General features: G+C 39.9%; 1 protein-coding gene across 4 annotated transcripts in view; it reads left to right on the top strand.

Annotated features, from left to right (window-relative positions):
- UROC1 (urocanate hydratase 1) overlaps nt 1-19,395 on the top strand; it is a 40,881-nt gene extending 21,486 nt beyond the window's left edge. For all 4 annotated transcript variants that reach the window (XM_005025107.6, XM_013104673.5, XM_072044104.1 and 1 more), the window contains 10 exons: nt 90-269; nt 1,699-1,796; nt 2,058-2,130; nt 3,423-3,544; nt 7,397-7,467; nt 8,388-8,486; nt 9,992-10,091; nt 12,896-12,977; nt 18,201-18,300; nt 19,156-19,395. In XM_005025107.6, the coding sequence (XP_005025164.3) occupies nt 90-269; nt 1,699-1,796; nt 2,058-2,130; nt 3,423-3,544; nt 7,397-7,467; nt 8,388-8,486; nt 9,992-10,091; nt 12,896-12,977; nt 18,201-18,300; nt 19,156-19,296 (1,066 nt within the window). In that variant the 3' untranslated portion in view covers nt 19,297-19,395. The remainder of the gene's footprint in view (nt 1-89; nt 270-1,698; nt 1,797-2,057; nt 2,131-3,422; nt 3,545-7,396; nt 7,468-8,387; nt 8,487-9,991; nt 10,092-12,895; nt 12,978-18,200; nt 18,301-19,155) is intronic.
- Nucleotides 19,396-22,418: the final 3,023 nt, after the last annotated feature.

The following is a 22,418-nucleotide window of genomic DNA, read 5'->3' on the forward strand; positions in this document are numbered from 1 at the left end:
ATGGAAGGAGTTCGCCTGAAAGAGGAGCTTCAATGCGAGAAAACAGCTTTTGTTCAAACATTTCATTTATTGTCTTTCCTTCCCTCTAGGGAGAGGCTAGTGTATGAGCTGGACACAACAGGAGAGCTGCTAGTTGATCTGGGGTCTGACCAAACTTCATGTCATAACCCATTCAGTGGGGGATACTATCCAGTCCAGCTTGGCTTTGAGGAAGCAAAGCAGCTCCTGTCCACCAATCCAGGGAAGTTCCGGACCATGGTACAAGAGAGGTAAATGTTTTGATTATTCATATTCTAACCTTTAGATTTTGTTGCTCAGCAAGTGATTGGATCTTTGTCTTTTTCACAAGAAGTTTCACTTAAGTATAAGATACTGCCCTTCAGTAGAAAGCTGGGGTAGAGCTATTGTAGCAATAACACTAGTAACTGCTGACTTGGACTTACACGGTTGTTACTCGAAGTCTGGTAGACATGTCCCCTAATCACCATTTTAGAAGTCATCACTAGCATACAAAATCCAGAGGCCTGAACACTTATGATTTATTTCACTTCTAAATATTCCTAAATTGCATTAGATTTTAAACATCCAAGGCAATAAATACAAATCCATGTAGACTAACAAATGGTTTAGGTTCACTGACTAAGGCATAAAACAGCAATTGGTAAGCCAGGAACACATGTAGCCTACCACACTTCTAGCTGTGGCTGGTGATAAGTTTTTTATAGAATGATATAACAAGGGGACAAACTTTCCCAATCAGTCCTCCCAGCTTTCTGCAACTGTAACCAAGTTCTCTTTAGCATTTTGATTTCAGGGAGCTACTCCTGATTTACAAGTTTGCAAGTGAAATTGGAATTGGATGTTACAAAGGGAACAATTCAGTATAATTTATATACAAACAAAGATGACTCTGTTATTGTTCACCTCAAATATTCTCACTGGAGAGCTATTTTCTAGTAGAAGTTAGAACATGGCTATGTAGTCTATTTGATTTTGAATTAGGAACCTACAAGAACCTTTCGAGTTTCCCAAGTCTGTATCATATGGACTAAGACAGAGGTAACAGGTAAATTTCTTGGAAGGACTCATTTGTAAGAGTCTGATATGACCTAAACAGACACAATTTAGTTTGTTAGGCATTGGTTTACCTTTTTAGAGTTCTAAGAGGTTACACCTTTGCATGTACAACTCCACATGCGAGTATACATTGAGATAAGAACTGGATATTGCTAAGTGACAAAGGTATCAGGACAATCCTTGAGTATAGTCCACTATACCCAAGCAACGGGAAAAACTGGGCTGTTCTGGCCAAGGGAGAGGCCAGAACAGTGATGTCTGCCCATTTAAATTTTTTCTGTCTTTGCAGGCTTTCTCTCTGAAGTCTTTGAATTGCTTTGCATATTTGTAAAAGCTGTTGTTGCTTTCAATCCTCAGGGCTGGCTGCACTTCTTTTGCTGAAAGATATGACCCTTCACTGTTAATTGTTAATTGCAATGGCTATGCATCAGTTCAAGATTTGGGGATAACAGGTGCTACAGAGATTGAAAGTATCTTAAATATCTTATGGGTTTATGTCTGATTTTTAATTTTTTTAGTTCCATCTGTCTCTACACTGCTTCCCTGCCTTTAGTGAGCTCATGATATGATTCTTTTTGATATTTAATCAATCAGGAATAATGGTTTCATTCTTTATTTCAGTCTGAGGAGACATGTGGCTGCTATTAACAGACTAGCTGATAAGGGCATGTTTTTTTGGGATTATGGCAATGCGTTTCTCTTGGAAGCTCAAAGGGCTGGTGAGTAGATTCTGGAGTTCTTAGATGGGAACGAGCAATTCTTAATACCTCTTTCCATCCCTATCCTTTGGTTGGATAGGGTTGGTCACAGCGTTATGCCAACTCCTTAGTCCCTCTTGTTCTATCACTGTTCTCTGGGGTCCTTTACTTCCTCTGTGGCTAAGAGAAAGCCTTCATGGGAACCCAGGTGCAGTCTGGTTATATATTTTATATTTTTTTCATCAAAAACAAGTTACTGATAACTCTAAAATTCTTTTATAGGTGCTGATGTTGAGAAAAAAGGAGGCAATAAAACAGAATTCAGATATCCTTCCTACGTTCAGCACATCATGGGGTACGTTGGGTAGATCTGGGACTAAAGTACTTTAATGCTTTATGGTTATTGGAGACTTCACTTAATGAAAATCTGGCAGTGTAGTGTATACAATGAAAAGGAATCAGCTACAGCAGTAGGAAATTTGATCTTACAGGTGTTATGTCAGAGTTAGTCTAATTCTCTTCTAATTTGGAGTAGTGCCCAGTGTGGCTTAGGAGGATGTTCTATAAGCATCATGCTTGTGTTTTCTATTGGTTTCAGTAGAGCTACAAGGAAAAGAAGTGACAGACCTGGAAGGACGTGTGTGACTAGTATAAGACTCTGATAGCAGAGGTGTTTTGCTAATAATTTGCGGTGAAAGGCATGACAAGTCTTGTTAACTTGGTGTAAAAGCTTTATCCTTTTTTGGATTAAAAAGCCTTATGAAAACAGATACCAGATGTCTGAACAGTAAGCTAAAACATTGCCAAAACAAAACTCTTTATTCCTTTACATGAATAGTTGCATTTTCTCTTTCATTGCATCAATTTTCCTTAAGCAGCTCTGCTCAAGAAAATAGCCAAGTTGCTGCCTCAGACTGTAACTATCTGCAAATAAGAGCTCTAAGAGCTTAAATTGAAGAGCTTGTCTCTTCAGAGCAGTAGAGCATAATTTCAAATCATTGGAGCCTATGTCTGCACCGAACTCAAAACACGTCTGAAATAAGACTTTTTTCTGCCTGTGTCACCAGCTGCACTCCTCACTCAAGCTGTCCATGCACTGCTTGTAGAAAGATAGAAAGACCTGAGCTCAGGACATCCACTGAAAGATTTGGTTATAACACCTTCTGACTCATGCTTAGCTTGCCTGTACTATGTGAATAAAAGCTTGAATGTAGAGTAAGGCACCCACCAGATTCTCTGAAGCTCAAATGAAGTGTCTTATTCTTGTGTGTAAACAATGTGGACAGCAGATGAGTCTGGACTCAGGCACTTTCTCAAACCTACAATAGTCTGATAGTATAGATAGTAAATTTTATGAAACAGAAAACAAAATTGCAATTCATCTGATGGTGCACCTGTTTGATTGAACTGTCCAACATTTCTATCAAAATTGTTGTCTGACTGTATTTTTTACATGCCAGTCATTGGCTGCAGGAAACAGCACTGTTTAATTAGTTAATGGCTCCTGATGCTTCTGTTTAGATTAGTTCATTGAAAATGTTTGAAATTCTTCCGTCTCCAGCTAATGAAAGAAAAGCACTGCTAGCAGCCAGGATAAATAAAGAAAGAATTTCAACCATCTGTTAATGAAACATGTTCTCTTCCCAGGGACATATTTTCCCTGGGATTTGGGCCATTCCGCTGGGTTTGTACCTCAGGTGACCCACAGGATCTTTCTACCACTGACTCAATTGCCATGTCTGTGCTGGAGGACTCCATTCGTCGGGGAGGTAAGGCAACATCCCATGCCCCCATCACTGGGAGTGTTTTTGAAGACAAAAATGAACTGAGTTGTACAACATGTGATGGCTTTTGGCTGAAACCATAGAAAGCAGTCTTTTGCTTGTTCCATATGGGCAGGAGATCTCATTCTTCCCAAAACTCGTATAAGGAATGTAACCAGTAGGTAAGATGTAAAAACACCAAGTAGCGAGGTTACTGATCCCAAAACTATTGCTTCAGTTTTGGCTAAGAGCATTTATTTTCATTTGTTAAAGATTTTCCTGTACTCTGTCACCTTGAAACTTTAAGGCAAACAGTATCTTTCATTAGGTCTCCAAGAGCTTCATAAAGGAATCAAATTGTTTTGCCCCTGTCTCTCAGGGGAATGAGATATGGGAATCTACAGAGGTTTGTGAGAGGTTAGTAAGCAGATCAGTGGCATGAAAGCCAGATTTCATGGGCTCGGTGCTCCATCCAGTGTCATTTATTTGGGATTACAATTTTGAGATCTGAAATTTTTTTGCTATTTGTTAATAAAGTGGCAGCTGATTCTGCCATTTGTGAAACCAAATTGGGATTCATGGTTGTGTATACTGCACCAGTATCTAGGAATTACACTTTCACTCTTCCATATCAAAATGCTGTAGTTTCTTTAAAAAATAATGTAGCTATTTTTCTGCTGTGTACTGAAATCACCAGTCACCTCTCAAGACTGAACTGATGCATGACCTTTGGATGGTTTGCATTGCAAGACTCGGAAATGGATCGGTTACTGTGTACACAATAGTATGTGGGTATTTTTACAGATGCTACTGTAAAGCTGAGGAGAGAATTATCTTCCACATTAAAAAATAAAAAAAATAAAAATTGAACTCTTGCACGTATATTCTTAATTCAAATTTTAAAATGGCATTTTAAAATCCCAACAGGTGAAAACAGGCTTAAGGGAAATGCTAGCAATGCTATTATTTGATTTGCTGTTGTGTTTGGCAGGACAGTGGGAATAGGATTTCAAAGAGAAATGAAAACAGAATTTGGCCAGAAAATAAACCGCCATTCATGGGTTCATGTTCTTAACTGTTACACTTGCTGTTCAGTCCCTGTGGGACGTGAGCTTAGACCAAATTCCAGGGTCTGGATATACTCATATACATATGTATCTAAAATCTGAGCCTGCATTTGAATTTTATAAAAGAATTGGTTGTGATGGTTGAAAGAAAACTCCATAGAGCTGAAGTCTATTGTATTCCAACTCTAAACTTTTGACCCAGCCTTGAACTCAATGTTAAGCATTCTTCCTCTTTTGGGGAGATGAATTTTTATGCTTAAACCTCACAAACTGAAAAAATCCAATATAGTTTTATTTGCTTCCAATGCCAAGGCACCTCGGCTTTAAATTAGCATTTGTGCAAGAGATGCAGCAGTGATGACTGAAGTGTAACTTGGATTTACTACCTCTCTGGCAGCTTGGAGGCTGAGCTGTTAACAACAACACAAATCTCCCAAGAGCAAAAGGGAAGCAATCTCTGTGTTAATGAGGACTGTTCCTCTGCTGCATACACAATGTCTTCTAGTATTTTTAAAAGCCTAAAAAAGCACAGGAGACCATGAAATTCCAGAAGTAACATGGTTGCCTTGCCTGTTTAGGAAGGGATTCCTTTTGGGGTGTGGGATTTAAGGCTGGTAGCAGTTTAGCAAATGAAACACACGGAGCTCTTTCTAGAAAGTTAAGCTCTTTCTAGAAAAAGCTGTAAGATTTTCAGTTGCAGGAAGGCCTAAATAAAAGGGAGGATTCTTCACTTCCCCAGGGCTAACAGATGAAAACCAAACTGGTGGTCACCTCTGTAGTTTAGGACAGAGAATGACTGTTACTGGAGCTGTCTGGGAGAGACAGACGTGCTGTGTGGAGATATGTGCGTGTAGGCAGTTTGCTCATCTGGCTACCCGGCTGGCAATGTTCTATAGAATTAACAGATGGATCTTTTCTATAAGTCCATGCACAGCGAGGTATGAAACATGATAAGTATTCTGAGATTTTTTATAAAAATAGTAGAAGGGAACTCAATGGTTTATAAAAATGGTAGAAAGGAACTCTTTCACTATTTGGTTTTCTAGAGTAACACCTGCAAACTCTCACAAAATGTCTGTAATAACCTAAATTAATACTACCCATTACATTCTAGAAGATGTTTCCTTGAAACTTCTGAATGGCAGCACAATCCTACTAGGACAGCACAAGCAGATGTTTTGTCTTTCACTCCCTATGAGTCTAAGAGCTGACACTTTAATCCTCATCACAGTGTTTAGAAGCTCTCATTTGGAAGCAACCCATAAAGCCCTGACAGGTCCTTTTAGTATTGTTAAAGCTGTGTCTTGGAAGGCCTTCCTCTGCAAGAATAAATGTATTTTGTATTTCTCTTTAACGATATGTTTAACCCAGAGTAGTTCTAGTTTTACATGCTGTCATATTGCCTAAATGGAAAGATAGCAGTCTAAACACTCTGCTCAGTTACCTGGCCAATTTCAAGTTAGCAGTGTGCAGTTACTCCAGTTTGACTTGCAAATGCAAATCATTTGTATTTGTTATAATCTGACTTGAAAATGGGTGAGAGCTGGGAAGAGGTAGGAGACATCCTGTCTTGGCATCTGCAGAAATGATTATGATTTGGAGCTCCGGTGCACAAGCAAGTCACTGCGGCTTAGCATGCTGCCACATGCCAGCTGAGTCCTGGTGGCTGCCTGTGTCTCTCTGGCCAAAGTAATGCAACATAACTCCAGGCCAATCTTTGCCTGTAACTATGCCTATAGGGAGTAACTTCCTAAGCACTGTAACCTCAGCTGTGCTCACACGTACCCTTTGTAGAAAGGCATAGCTGTGAAAGCCCCCCGAATTAAGATAATAAGACAATGCTTCTGTGCTGCTCTACACTCCTCCCTTTAGTTACTCATGTGATACAGATGGTGCCATGCCTTTGGAGGCAGCTGGCTATACTGATTTTGCCATGTATCTGACTGATATGTCATATTTGCCTGTCTTTCACTTCAGATATCCTTGTTCTTTGTCCTCTTTGGTTTGGTTGATTGAGATGGAATTGAACAGGTATAAATGAGAGGAGAAGCTGGAGAGTAGTTCAAGATGTTGTTGTATTCAATTCTCAGATAACATACGTGTCTAGACAAGGTCTAGGGTGGATTTACACACAGTTGCTAACCCGTAAGTCTTTCTGTGCAGTTTGTGCTCTATAATAACGTGAGGCAACGTACCTCAGTTTGTAAGATATACATGACTGACTTCAGGTTTATCTTGGGATAAGAATGTTCACACGAGCAATTCAGTACAGAGCAATTGCAATCCTATAAATCTATATCCCAAGCACTGATGTAATTTATCCTCAAGTATATATTACCAGCTGCTTCTGAGAATTTCTGATAGATGCTCAGAAGAGTTATTTACTACCTGATGCAACACTGGGCTGTGGTACCCAATATCATGGAATTTGCTGAAGTTACTAATTTAGCAAAGGCTCAGAAAGTGTCTGGTCATCTAGTAGGCAGCAAGCCAGGTCACTGAAAATGAGCAGTATGTGCAGCCCATATTTCAAGGTTTAATTTAGTTTGCTAAAGACCTGAATGGCAGCTATAATTCTAACTGCCTGCTCCACAGCATCTCATACCTTTCTCTAAATATATTTTACCAATTACTGCATTGGCTGTGAAGAGGACTCTACAGCACTTTATATATGCGTGCTTATATCTCACAGCAGAATTTGACTTGCTAGTGCTGTCAGATGAATTAAATTAAATTTAGAGCATATTGCATTCATTTTCAAAACCTATTTTTTCTTGCTTTCTCTTGCAAGTGAGCACATCTGTGAAGCAGCAGTACCATGACAACATCCGCTGGATTCGGGAAGCTGGCAGGCACAGCTTGGTAAGTGCACAACCTCCTTCAGCACAAGTGATCATTCCTGGTCCAGGACAGTTTCAAATGCTGGAGTGAAAAGTAGGAATGTGTATGAATGAAAACACTGTCTGTAAATACCAGGGCTCATAACTAAACATCTCTCCACAGCAGGGGTTTAGGGTGAGCTGAAGCAGTTCTTTCCCTTCACCTCTTCATCTGGAAATGTTAAAATAATACAGCAAGCTGTAGTCTTGTATCTGGAGTGAAACAGGCTAGTGATTCTTTCTCCACCTGATTTGTAACTACCTTTCAGCACCATTCAAAATGTCCTTCATTTGGCCCAACCTCATTAGGCCTACAGTTCTCAGTTCCCCTTTCAAAACAGGTATGTTATATTATGGGAAGCAGGATGACAATGAAACATCCCTTGTTTTTATTTTAGGGCAGGCTCTCACTGTGAAGCTAACTGGTAATACTGAAGGGCTTACATGTGCTCTCCTCATCTGGAAACCAGACTGGTCTGTGGAGTAAAGGCTGGAGAGGAGCATAGCAGTGAAGGACAGATGTTCTTTGACATTCTTTGTCTCTGTATTTCTCTTCCCTTCCAGCCCACCACCACCAGTTCCAAACCTCTGCTTCTCAGATGTTGATAAGGGGTTTGTTGATAGGGGGATTATAGTTTAGCAATCAGGTTGATTTTAAAAACGGGATTTATTGGACAGTAGTGGCTGAATACAGAAATACATCTCACTGTTTGTGCAAGTGGAGATATAACTCAGTTCAAAGAAGGGCTTTAATTTATATTTTCTGGAAGCTGGATGTTGATGAATGAATAATCTGTACTTTCTCCTACAGAAGGAGGCAATCCTGTGACTATATCTATCTGGGACCTGAAGATAAGCCAGTTGCACAGAGAACCTTATCACTCTGGCTTTTTTATTTTGCAGGTTGTCGGCTCTCAAGCTAGAATCTTATATTCTGATCAGAGGGGTCGTGTGTCTATAGCTGTGGCTATTAATCGAGCGATTTCTGAAGGAAGGATTAAGGTTTGCCTTTTTCCTCCTGATATGGTCCAGTAATTGTGTTTAGTATCTGAGGCTAGGGTGGCAGGTGGGAAAAAGAAAGCTTCAATCAATAAGAGCAGAAATGCCTGTCATTTACGTGGGACCATTCTGTTAAAATATGTTAAAGGTCAGTCCTCCTCTGTAAGTAACCAGTATTGTGTTGTGTAAAGGAAGAGACAGGTTCAGAAACTGAAATACATTGCCCTTTATTTCATGTTGGAAATTTGCTTTATTCTATGTTTGAGCAACTGCAGGCACCACACTGTGACTTGCTGAAAACACAAGACAGGGTCTCAAACTCCTTAGCAGTGCCCCAAGATGACACATAACAAGAGGCCATGGCGCTGCCCAGTGTTTCGTACCCTCAATCCCTTGCTTTCAGCCATATTATTACATCTACTGATTTAATTCAAAATTGTTCCTTAACTTTTGAAAGATTGTGATACCTGCTTTTAAACAGTCCTCATCAGTGTCCCTGCTGGGTGTATTACAGCAGCAGCAGACCTAGGCATGTTTACTCATCTCAATCTCTTTTATAGCCAAACTACAATAATTGCCATATTAAAAGGAGCAAATTCAAGTAAAATTTAAAATGGATTCTAGCTAGGGAAGGCTTGTGTTTTTGTTACGCAGAAAATGTTTTTTAAAATATTTCAAATGTTGAGCTGTTGACCTTCTCGGGATTCAAAACGAACATCACTGCAAGCTAGTCTTAAAAAATAAACCTGACCAGGCAGAGCACTCCCATGGAGCTGTGACTGACAAGGTCAGACTCCCAGGCCCTTCAGATTTTATGTACTTTTTTCATTTCTTCAAATCTCCATTCCTCCTCTTGCAAGCTGGGTACTCATTTCTATTTTCAATTATTTTCTAATCCACTGCCAGCATAAAACAAAGCCAGCTAATTCTAGACCAAACCATGCCAAAAGAGTGAATTCTTACAGAAGCCTGGTGCAAGACCTGCAGCTGGTCTAGATTCATACTGTTAGTTAAATTCCAAATCAAGAATGGACTTGTTTGAGATGCAGGAGATCAGTAATTTTCATTGTTGCCTTATTTTTAGTCTTGAAGTCTTCCAAAAGAATGAAAACAGTAATATTTGCTATTTGTTATTCAGAGGAATAAGTACTTGTGAAGGAAGATTTTTTGCATTCTGAAGTGTCTTTGAAATTTCAGCAATGAAAGGCTTCAGTGAAATTGCCACTCTACTTTTCTTCTTCTTCCTGTCCTATTTGAGGATGGCACTGACAAAAAGAACAAACTCCTTTTGCTGGCTATGAAATGATGATGACTCTCATGAACAAGCAGCATATCAATGTCCCTTTGCTAATAAATAATAGCAGGGAGAGGAGATTTAGGGGGTTTAGGAGATGGAACAAAGCTGAGATTTGAGATGACTTCAGATAAAGTGAATTCAGCAAAATATGATCTGTGGTAACATTTCCAGTCCATGAAGGACTCCATTTGCTTGTCCTTGGATTTTGCAGGCTCCAGTAGTCCTCAGCCGAGATCACCATGATGTGAGCGGGACTGACAGTCCTTACAGAGAAACGTCAAACATTTATGATGGATCAGCCTTTTGCGCAGGTCAGCAGAGCATCTGAGACTTGTCTGTACAGGCAAACAAGAAAATTGCTTTAAAAGAGATTTTTTTATGCAACATTTTGAAATGTTTCTGTTCAACCCTATAATCCTAATTAATCAGATTTTCTGTGAATAGCTGTCAAGAGATAAAGAAATGACTGTAGAGCTAGATAAATAGGAGAGGCTCAAAACAATGACAATTCAATGAAGATGCACCAGATTTACTTCACTGTAAATGGAGAGCAATCTGTTTTAGAGGACTGCATCTTGTGTTTGATTTTAATTTTGCACCTCACTCTTTCAAAGAGGTGATCTGACCAGAATTACAGCAGTACTTCCTTGAGATGCACAAAATCACATCTGTAGCAGCATTTTGCTTAAAGCAAAATCAAGGACTCAGAAGTTTGGAGTTTCTGAGAGGAACTTTTCTGGGCATAAGGGTACATACATTTGCTAGTGAAAGCACAAAACTGGAAGTCAGGAGTTCTGGATTATATTCTAAACCTTGTTGCTCACTCAGTGTGACACTGGGCAAATTATGTACACTCGCTGTTCAAAAGAAACCTGACCTGAGCTAACCAGAATCTGCTCTTAAGATTGTGAAATGGTGCTTTAGAAAAAAATAAATCCAACACATATCAGACTGCAGATGTGAAAAATGAGTGAAGCACTAAATGTTTTTAACCTAAGTCTTCCTCAATTTTCCATCCGTAAAGTGGAAGTGATGACGATAATTTTAGCCCGGTAGTGTTATCACATGCCATGAACTGACAATCATGAAGTGACTTCAGAGAGGAGGATGCAAGCTGCTGTAGAAAGAGAAATTATGATTGAGGTAGCTGAGAATATTGAATGGCTCCCATTATGACTGAGAATTCATAATAGAAACAAATTATGGCTCAATGTTAAGGAGAAAAGTTCCCTGCTATCTTAAATGGACTGCTTGATGAAACGAGGCTTTTAGCAGTACCTATCAGTCCCACTTCAACATTTTCTGAGTATGTTGGCTGGTTCTAATGTGCCAGATGGATAGAGGCCTGAAATAATGTTTGCTTCTGCCAAGCTGTGAGAAAATGGTGCAGCTGCACAGAGAACAGCAATCCAAATTGAAGTCTCCACCAAAGAGCCTAACCATATAAGTAAACACCAGGCAATGCTCTCAGAAGAAGGCAAATAGAAACAAGGCCTGCTAACCCAGTTGCTTACTATGTTATCTGTTTTTCTTTGAGTTTTGTGAATTAAATGAACTACTTGCCTTCTCCATGGGCTTATCCAAATCCTGTTGACCACTGATTTCACTGGTCTTTAAAACCAAGTCTAACTCTGTTTTCCAGATGAGCCTCTGGAGGTAATTAAAGAACACCTTGCATCTTAGGTCTTCCTCTTTCTTCTCTCCCTCCTTATCTGTTGTTTTAATGCCAAATTTGAGCTAGTTCGATTGAAATTGGCTCCTCTCTGGCACAAAAGGAATTTTTGAGTCTTTGCCTGTGTCATTTTGTTTTGCAGTAAGTACCTCAGTCTGATCCCTGTCAAATGGGTCATCGCTGCTCTGCAGAGTATTTCAGCACAGACATTTGCGCAGTTAGTGACCTTTACTGAAACCAAAGAGCACAGTGTTACTACGTTGTTGGTCTATTTACCGTGCTCCTTATCTAAGCTCCACTCTTATCATGCAAGTGGCTGAGGAAGAAATCTGTACATTTTTAGAGTATAGGGATTTGAATCTCTCCCATTTCCTCCTGACAGCACTGTAATTATGATAATTGGGTTATTAAAGTGACATAATGCCAGATAAAAGGTGCCATAATGGGGCTTTTGACAGGGTTTAACATAGATTAGTGCTCAAGTAAACTCATTTTTCCATCAGACGTGTAACTACTGTAGGTCTACAAATGTGACTAGGGACATTTGCTATGTTCCATTTTTTGCTGTTAAAAGCTTAGCAAATAATCTATTGCTCCTGAATTAAATCTGGACAAGTGTTTTTTTTACTCTTATCCTCAGTGTGTACCTTTTTCCACCTCTCTGGGTGTATCTTTTAGCGCAAGTTGTAGTGAACATGAAATTCTAGTGAACACTTCAGCAGATATCGTGCATTTAACATTAGTCAAGTTACATTTGGCTCCTACGTTTATTTTTCTTCATTTATTAAAACAAAAGAAATATCCCATGTGATTTCAACAGTCCCAGTTTTGAGGGTGAAATTCCTGTGTCCAGAGAATGGCAGCTTATATCATTTTCATTGTGACTGTTCCTAAAATGCAACCTGTTAGCTTTAGACTGGTTTTCTGCACAGGGCTGAATTAACTCCTCAGTCTGATCTGAAAATACTTCAGCTCAGGCCCTCCTGAGAGCTACGAGGTATGTAGTTTTCCAAGTGTTCCCTCACTTTGAAATCTTCTATGTGGATGTGTACAGCCTGTTCCATGACTGAGGCACTCCCAAGGAGAGGACTGTATTTCTTTCCACGCTCAGGAGCTACCTCCCAGCTGAGGAGCGGCACGTTCTTCAGCTTCTTGAACTGGATCACAAATACATAAAACTCCTTGTAAACCACGGTGTGAAATCAGCATTTGGTTCCTGCAGTGTAGGGAGGAAAGAAAGAATGGGAGAACTCATGCCTGTTTGCCCCCCACCCAACATGAGATATTTACTATATATGTGAGAGAAGCTGTGTGTAAGCCCTGCTTCCAACACTGCCTTCAATCAGCCATAATCGAGGTGGCAGTGGAAGGAAGTGAGCAGCACAACAACAAAAACAAATGCAGCATGTCAGAGCCCTGGTAACTCCTTTTCTCTCCTCACAGACATGGCAGTACAAAACTTCGTAGGAGATGCGTTCAGAGGAGCAACCTGGGTTGCACTGCACAACGGTGGTGGAGTTGGCTGGTAAGAGCTTTACTTTTATTTTCTAAAGCTGGACTCTGAATCCAGTTATTGCTGCTGTGCATGTGTGGGGGGAGAAGAGACAGGAGGTGAATTTTAGAGAAGGTGTGCGTATGACTGGAGAAGTATGATGGGAAGGATGGGTTTGGAGACAAGGGCTGGAAGGATGCATTATAAGGTAAAGTGTGGTGTTGTATGAGGTTCTCTTAATTAATGTTCATATGTCAAGAAAAAGTGTTTTAGACATTGGCCACAGCACAGTTTGGAGAACTTAATTTGCAAAACAAGGACAGTCTGCCATGGTCTTTTTGAACAGATCCCGTTTCCAAAGTTGTCTTCACACATGCACAGCCAGAGTGTTAGTGGATGGATTATGTTTAGATTTCCCCTTAAGCTGTATTTAAATCTGTGACCTTAGGACCCCAATATAAATGCCCATGTGCTAAAGTGCAACGAGGGGTTGTTGATACAAAACAGCTCAGGTGCCAGCAAACCCCCCACTCTTCTTTCTCCCCTTGTTTCTGCGTGGTACCATAAAAGACTACAACTAAGCAAGGACTTGATTAAGCACCTTCTTCACGTAAGATGCAGAACTAGGATAAATGCTTCGACTAAGAAGCAGAATGAAAGAACTATCATTTATTGAGAGGGAAATTAATCTCCTTCATATGCTACTAAAAGGCTACTCTGGCTTGGCACAGGCTAAGGGTAAAGGAAAGCCTGGGTACACTACAGAGTATTTAACTCTTGTTTGTTCTTTATGGCACAGTCCAGCAAAACCTCTCCCATTTACAGTCATGTCTTAATTTTGTCGTGTAGCCAGTCAAAAGGAGGACAACCCTCTATTAAATACTCTAGTGATCTCTTACTTCACTGTTTCATCCAGCTCTGGAATATGCCAACAGCAGCAAACTAAAGAACTTGTTGCAGATGTTTTCCTCAGAGACACTTGATGATACCTAGTTATTACTCATCTGGATGAGCTAGAGCTAGAAAAATAACCCTTCAAGTCAGATGGAGAATTCCCTCCCCTGTACTCTACCTCCTTTGATTTTTCAGTGAAGTAGCTACTGAATAGAAGGTATGCAAAAGCAAAACTGAACAATGGGATAAGGAAGTTTTCTGCGGGCTTAGACACATGGAGTGAAAATCTAACTTTACTGATTTCAGTTGTAACAACCACAACGGTCAGGATTTTATTCACAACTTCCATAATTCTGAATGGAAAATACCAGAATATCCACTTATTCTGGTCATTGCAGTCTCCAGATAGAGATAGACTCCAGATAGTAGCAGACTAGATCTGTCTGAATGGCTTTAGTTGAGTTTAACCTTCTAAAACATTGCTTATGGAATACAAGAGAAGAAAAACACTTTCCGCTAACTGTTGTGCAAAATACTTGGAATGTTTTCATGGTGATTATAATTACTGGAATTGCTTAAGTAATTGCTTATGCCATGAGTGTTCTGTGCATTAATGATGCTTAATCAAGATGATCTTATTCCCTGTCTCTTTCTGGCCTCTATAAAACCAATCCCTCCTGCACATTCCTAGCCCTGTGAGCAATTAAAACAGAGTGAATCAATGGTGAGACTGCCCTGACTTCTGGAAAAACTGGGAATACAGTTTCATTGTATTGTTGCTTCTGCAGTGAAACTGCATCATTGGAAAGAAGTTGTCCCTGCAGGCAGAGGAAAGGTGCTGTCATTTATGTAATGAATTGGGAAGCTAGCATGTGACTATTCACTGAAATCAAAATATCCATGGAAAAGCAGGGCTTGATTGTCCTCTTCACCAGCTCCTATGGCTGCTTAGTGACTTGTCATTGTGGCACAGTGTCTGCTCACCTTGTTCTCAGGAGTAGTCCTAACCCTCTGTGATTAAATGACTGTGCTTCAGTGAAGAATGCGGTGCCTGAAAATTAGTCCTGTCTCTGCATGAGCTTTAATAAGCCTCCATGCTGGGACTCAGATGCAGTAACAATGTCATGTCATTAGATGCCGTGGTCTGCAGAGCCCCGAAAGCCGTGGCACGACAGGTGGTTCTGCTTGGTTTAACTAATCACGGCACCACCCGGGCTAGTTAAAGCACGGTGCCCCTCTGCCTTCTCAGGAGAAAGAGAGGAATAATTTAAAGGTGGGAAAAGAAGCAAAACCATCCCCCAACCATTATAAATGACTTTCCTTGCCTGAAAGACAGATGCTTCTAGTTTTTAGGACTGTTTTGCTTTCTCTCTGGGGAGGTAAAAATTCAGCTGACTTTGTTGTAAAGAAATCTCCATGTGCCTGATAAAATATTCTTGTCAGCTGATTTGGAAATGTGAAGCATGTGAAAGCTTATATTTATAAGCAATAAACATATATTTATAAACAAACATGCGTATGATTAGAAGGAAATGAAGTTGCCATTGTACTGTTTTTGTTCAGGGAGTTCAGAAATAGCATTTGCACTGTGCCAAGCTCCCTGTCCTCCTTGCAGAGGCTGGGCTCGCCTGGATCTGTTGAGAGATCTGCTGTGTCGTCTTTCTGAGACAAGAGGGATGTATTTTACTTGCTCTGACATCCTGCACAATAGCCTGGTGGGCAAAGAGAAAAAAGCAGGATTAATATTTAGCTGGAATCTGCATCATGTGCTGTTGTAGAGGTTTAAGATTAACATGGTCTTGACTATAATTACAGCAAATGAATGTTATTCATTTCTTGCTGCCTCTTTATTTGCAGGAGAATATATGTTAGCATGGAGCCTGGGTAACCTATAGTAACAAAAAGGCAGAAGTAATTTAAGAATTGAACTGAGCTGTTGACAGTGTGACATCTTGTTTGTGAGAGAGGCCTTGTTTTCTTTGATCACCTTAGAAGGAGACATCTGGAAATTATAGGAGGTAGCTTAGGTCAAAATGCCACATGTTTCTTTAATTACCTGAAAATATGACCCAATGCTAATGAAGGCAGAGAGTTCCCCTTTAAAAGTGAGAGGTTTTGCTAGAAAATCCATCCTAACAAATGCTGACATCTAATTTATGAGTGATTTTTAGACAGTAGGACAGATTCTGATGAGTAATTCTGATTTACACTGGGGTAACTCCATGGAAATTGATGGAGAGACTTTGAATTTATGGAGTGCAAGCCAGATCAGACGCTCACTGCTGATGCTTGAGCTTCAAAGGATGCTCTCTGGGATGCTGTGCATAGAGGGGATCTCTACCACTGACAGAACATCATCTGTCAGTGTGAATAATCTTTACAAAGCACCAATTCAGAAGTCTCATCTTGTTATTGTCTGAAATCATAAGCAGGCTGCCTTGAGGTGTGATCATACTATGGTCCTGATGCCATAACTGATATTTGTAAGTATACTCTGGGCTTATACTTTCACACTGGTCTTTCTTTACTGTCAATTTGGTCTCTGTACACAACAGAAGCAGAGTGTAGTGTGGTAACTGGCCATGGTCTTCATACGGTGACACTTGTAATGTTGTAGTCCAATCTGGTCACCTCTTTTGGAGAAGATAGTAACATGAGCCATTCAAAAAGTAGAGTTGGCAAGAAATACAAATGTTTGGATGCTTGTTTTCATCCCAAAATGAGACCTAGAGCAGTGTTAATGAAAGATTTCACACAGTAAGAAAATCCTAGGAATTAAATTCCAAACTGAAACACGTTGAGTGTCAATCAAAATGAAATGTTTTATTTTGAATGTCAGAGGTTAGAATATTCAAACATCTCAGTTAAAACACGATTTTGTTTCAGATTTTCCTGCTAAATATAAGAAAGTGATTAATCTTCTGATATTCTGCTATGACAAACATTTGTTGAAAAAATTTTTTTTTCAACAAAAAATGTATTTGTAATAGCAATATATCTAACAATGGCAAAGTGGAGGGAGTTCCAATAATGGGTAGAATCATTGTGATACCTGGAGCTCTGAGTCTCTTGCTCAGCTATGAGACAAGGTCCTACTTATCACACAGGTAGTGTACATAACCAGTGAAAGGAAATTAACATCACGTAATTAACAACATAACATTGAAAAGGGGAAAAATGTGAGTTTTAGTTTCACAAAGCAGATCAAGTTTGAGGTTCCAATGCAGCTTGATTTTTCCCATTTCCTGAGAAGCAAAAGTTATTGCTGGAAAATGTAAGAAATGATTCTTTTCTGGATACCTAACTTCTGCCTGATTCATGGGTATGTCCGATGTTATTCTAAGTAAATTTTGTGAATATACTCATTCTATTAACTATAAAACACTGAGGACAAATCTTGCCTCCAGGACCTTCGTTAGTATTCTCTCACACCACATGTTGCTTTGCTGTAAAACATGCCCCATCTCACACATTTCTGATGCTGGGTTATAGTGCTAGAAGTCTCTTACAGATTTACAGCAATAGATAATTTTCAAACTGTATTCTCTACTATTCACCATATGCAACAAAGCAGGAACTTGAGCAGACCAGATTTTGAAGTGAGACAAGATGTTTTTCTCTGTGTTTTCCCTGTCCTTTTAAAACCAGACTGGTATTTCTCCCAAGTACGGTCTGTTTGGAGCATGTTTCTGTTCTTCTTCTGCCAATAAGTCTGCTTCCTGAAAAGTTGGCACTGGTGTCTTTAAACATCTACATATCTCATACAAAATGAATGACAACTTTTGAAATGATCAAGGCAGATGTGCATTAAGCAGTGGTTAACACTTTTTTAATTAGAGATGCTCTCTCATTTGTCTTGAGAGAATATAAATAGATCCATCTGTCTGCTTCAGTAAGTACACAATCCTCCTCATGATCCTAAGTATATGGCAGGCTCTAGTGTAGTAAACACGAATAGCTTAACCTTCAAAAATACCCGAAGATAGGTAACTCTCTAGTCCATCAGAAGTGCTAACCTTTCTTTACTTGTTTCTAGAGCCACTATAAAGTGCGGTCCCCAGGAAACACAGCATAAGCTTAGTTTTTGGCACACCTGCTTGGAGTAGATACTCACTGCTAGCAGAACTTTACATGAAAGGTAGAATAGGTTTTATGCAGCTCAGGAAACTAGCTTCCCCCAACCCCCCCCCCCCCTTTTTTTTTTTTTTTTAAGTATTTAAGAGGTCACTGTTAGTTTCTCTTATTCAGTGTAATTTCTGTTTTCATCCTTCCTCCAGTGCAACTGAACAAATTAACTCCTGTAGATTTTGTGGGATTGGCTCCAGTTCTTTTGATTGAATTCTATTATGTTTATATTTTTAGGGGTGAAGTGATCAATGGGGGATTTGGCCTGGTTTTGGATGGGTCCACAGAGGCTGAAGAACGAGCTAAAATGATGCTCAGCTGGGATGTTTCCAATGGAGTAAGTAAAACTCACTAAATACATTCACTGGCATATACTGCCAGGAATAATCATAGGTGAGTGGCAAGGAAATTGAGTTGCTGACTTGAAAGGTCATTTCTAGCTGTTATTGCTATGATCCTGGCAACTTCTTATTAGCCCTACATTAATCAAATGTGTAAATATTTTGCTAAATCGGAACTGAGTGATTTTCTTGCTTGAACACATTTGAGCCTGAATATTTCACACTCTGATATGCAATTCATAATGCAGAGACTTGTAGTGCATTGGATACAAGCAAGTGCTTCTTTCCTTTGTGCCAATACACGATGTTTTTTCATCTGGGATACCTTTCTTGTTCACAGACCTAAATGCAGAACTTCTTTATTGAAAGAGCCTGCCTGCCTGTGGAGTTTCACTCATACATGCTGGCAGAGAATTTGGCTCCTTGATTTCATATTTTGCAAATGCATTGAGTGTCATTTATCCTTTTATTTATCCAACTGAAAAAGCATCGGTTGCTTAAATCAGACTATTATCTAAATAAAAGGCTTGTTTTTACCAAACTGGGATGGAGTACGTAAGTTTTTGTAGAGAGAATTTTGGGAAGTATCTAAAGTACATGGCTCTACCAATGTTATCAGCCCAGCCATATGCTTCTGCATGAAAATGTTTCAAAACTATCCAAATACTCATGAAAATGAAGTACCTATTAACAAATTACTTCCAAAATTAGCAAGGAAACTAGAAACTGGCAGAGCTGAAAGATTTATTGTAATGAAATTGGGTGCCAGTGTTTGCACAAATACCGCATAAGATGGGATGTGGCATGAGAAATGTACGATTTTTACACTCATTGATTTTCTTGTCTGACAGGTTGCAAGACGCTGCTGGTCGGGTAATGACTATGCTTATGAAACGATCTGCCAAGCAATGAAAGAGAATGTCATGTTGAAGGTGACTCTTCCTCAAAAGGTGGCAGATGAAGACATCTTAGAGCAAGCCCTGCAAAGTTAGTGGTATTCCAAGTGCACTATTATTCTGGCAGAAACATTTGAAGCTGCTTCCTTGATATCCTACCTGTGCAAATGATAAATGTGTTGCAACTGTCTCTTCCATGTGAGTTTTTCTTGTTGTTATTTTTTTCCTTGTTAATAGTGCAGGCCTGTATTGGTCTGTGACAGGTCCACTGTTGTCAGGAACAGCCTTTTCACTAACAAAATGGAGGAGTATTTGCAATGAGAAACTGTTCATTTTAAGAAAATAAACTGGAATTTTGTCCCATATATATAAAAATATTCCTGATAATTCAGAATTTGAGGAGACTTCTTAGCTCTAGCAGATCAGACTCTGAATTGGAAATTGGAACTGTGTCCTAATTCAGTCTGCTGCTATCAGCAAATAGTCATGAAATCCAGTAGTCAACATGTTGATTTGTAAAACAGATTTATTCTTTGGCTGTAGGAGTATGTACTAATATTACGTGTGCTGGAATCAAACTTTTCTGTATCACCATAAAAACATTTAGTTATTACAACAGAAACAGACAGATAAACTGTAAATGGCCAGTGCAGCTTGCCTGCATGTGTTTCTCCCTGAAATCGTTACCTGAGAAAAAAGAACAGAATCTAGTGCCAGTTATTTAGGTAGGTTGGGAGGGGTGGTGGTGGTGGTGGAGGAGAACCAGAGGGTGGTAAGTAGTAGACCACTTCCAAACATCTTAGACTAAGGCCAGAAAAACATGGAATAGCTCATAATAAATTAGTGGCAGTCAAATTCTGCCTCAGTGCTCATCGGTGTTAGGCAGCAAAGCACACTGCTGCTGAATCTGCAGTGTGCTTTGCTGCCTAACACCAATGGGTTTCTTCTGTAGAAGCACACTGCACTTGAGCAGTTTCCAAATGGATGGAAACCTTCATAGAATCTAGATCCTGAGTGCCGGCTGACTTTTTCTCATAAGAAATAAATTAAAGCATCAAGGACAGGATGATATGGGCTTCTTTCACACAGAAAACGGTTATAAAGGGAGAGATAAAAAGGTCTTTTGGCCTCTCTTCTTCCAAGAAAGAGAGAGGAAGACACAGACCCCAATATGCCTGGATGCAACCAAAAGAAACTTCCTATTTTGCACTTGAACTTACCGTTATATTTGTTAACAGTAGCTCACTGAAGTATATTTTGTTCTAATCAGCTATGAGGCTGAAGTGAAATCTGAGGCTAACTGTGAATGAACTCTCTATACGCATACATATCAACAGATGCATGTATGTATATCTATATTTATATGCACACACAGAGAAATGTTTTACATACTGGTATGTGTACAAAAATAGTTCTCAGCTATCATTAGCCTCATGTTAAGTATGGCCCTTGCCTACGGGCCTTATTCTGACAGGAACACAGAGTGCCAGCGGTCCCTGCCTCAGTGTGCACATAATTCTGGACATGCACCGCTGATCCTGCCTGGGACTCAATTTGCTTGGCACGGGATCCATCACCCCATGGTGGAAAGGTGGGGGTTACACAGGTAAACCCATGCTGCCTGCTGCAGGTGAGTGATGAGCTGCAGTCCTTTGAACTGTCAGGCCTCAGGAAAGCAAATAATTGTTAGATCCTGTGGCACTTAACAAGCGTGCAATCTCTGCACCCCTGTATTGCCTCTGGTGTCAGGCAAAGAAAACCTTTTAATTATTTTTTTTTTTTATCAGAAATCAGTTCTTTACTCTGTTCACATACTGCGTGTCTCCAGACGAATAGTGAGAGTCTGGCATCTGCTAGCAGCTGAACCTTCTGTGAAGTGCAATCTGCAGTTCATTGGAATTGCTTTACATTATGGAAAAAACGCACACATTGACAAGTTGTACGATTGAGATGTGAGTAGCTGACAGCCAGATTTGACAGCCTTTGCTTTGACATATGTTATGCGTTACCTATTATTAATAACCACACTGGGTTGGGCCTGAAGTTGGCATCTCAGTAACTATCATACAAAACCACTCTAGTTTTCATAGCCCCAAAGAACTGGGGTACTGTTTTGTTATGAGGAACATGCAGAGAATATAATGGCTTTCTGTATTACAGAATCTACAGCTGCTCCATAGTCATCATGAGTTTTTCACCATTGTGTTATTTAGTACTGAGACACCTGCCAGCATGCTCACCTTCACATCCCAGACAAAACAAGGGAACCCTGTTTTCCTCCTTGCAACTTTACTGCCAAGAGGACATAACCTTGCAAGTATGACTATATTAATGTCACTCAAGTCCCTGGGAGTTTGTAACTTTGGTCTACCTGTAGGGAGACACGGCACCTGAAGGTATATGCGAGAGCTTCTAGCTGAAGATGAGGCTATGAAATATTTGTCTATTAATTAGTATGAATATGGCAAAGGGATTACAGAAAGGCAATGATAATTTTTGAGTTATAAAGTACATGCAGTTATGTGTATACTCTTAGTCTACTTTGTGGTCCTTTAATGGTATATTTCAAATTACTCAACACATGTGAACTGAGGTTTACAGTACCTTTGGGAAAGCAGAGGGGAACAGCAACCTGTTCCTGCCTGCTGGGAGGAAACAGAAGGTGATTTTGCCCTGGCCTGGCCTATGGCTTCTGTGTGCTCAAAGATTCCCTTTCTGAGCTCGGCTGAGCCTCCTTATTTTTTTCTGCTCTCCGCTTGTTTGCAGAGAAACTGGGACTATGAATGAGCAATTGTTCTGTCTCGTTCAGTGAGGATGCAGATGTCATTTCTAGGTAGATGACCTCACCGCTGGAAAAGCTCAATGCAGACAGAGCAGTCTCTCAAACCACGCATCTGCTGTCATTGTATCAGATCCTGACAGTGGATATAGAAGCAGTGAATTTTTGTAGTGAGGTTCCAAGCTTGCCACAGGCTGGTGTCCTTCCTATGAGCTGCAGTACCTCGATGCTTTCCTCGTAACACAGACACTTGTCTGTAAACCTTTTGTGTGGCTGCAGATAGAGGCAAGAGAACATCAGAGCCTTGGGAGGAAGAACAACATGCAAGATGTGTGTGTCTAAGTACAGTGGCTTTTTGACTGCATAAAGTTTCTGATGTCTGTTGCTTGCTCTCCTGAGCAAGATTCTAGTTAGTCTCTCCTGGCAATGGCAAATTAGA

Source organism: Anas platyrhynchos, chromosome 13 (genome assembly GCF_047663525.1).
Source record: "Anas platyrhynchos isolate ZD024472 breed Pekin duck chromosome 13, IASCAAS_PekinDuck_T2T, whole genome shotgun sequence".
NCBI classification, from domain to species: Eukaryota; Metazoa; Chordata; class Aves; order Anseriformes; family Anatidae; genus Anas; species Anas platyrhynchos.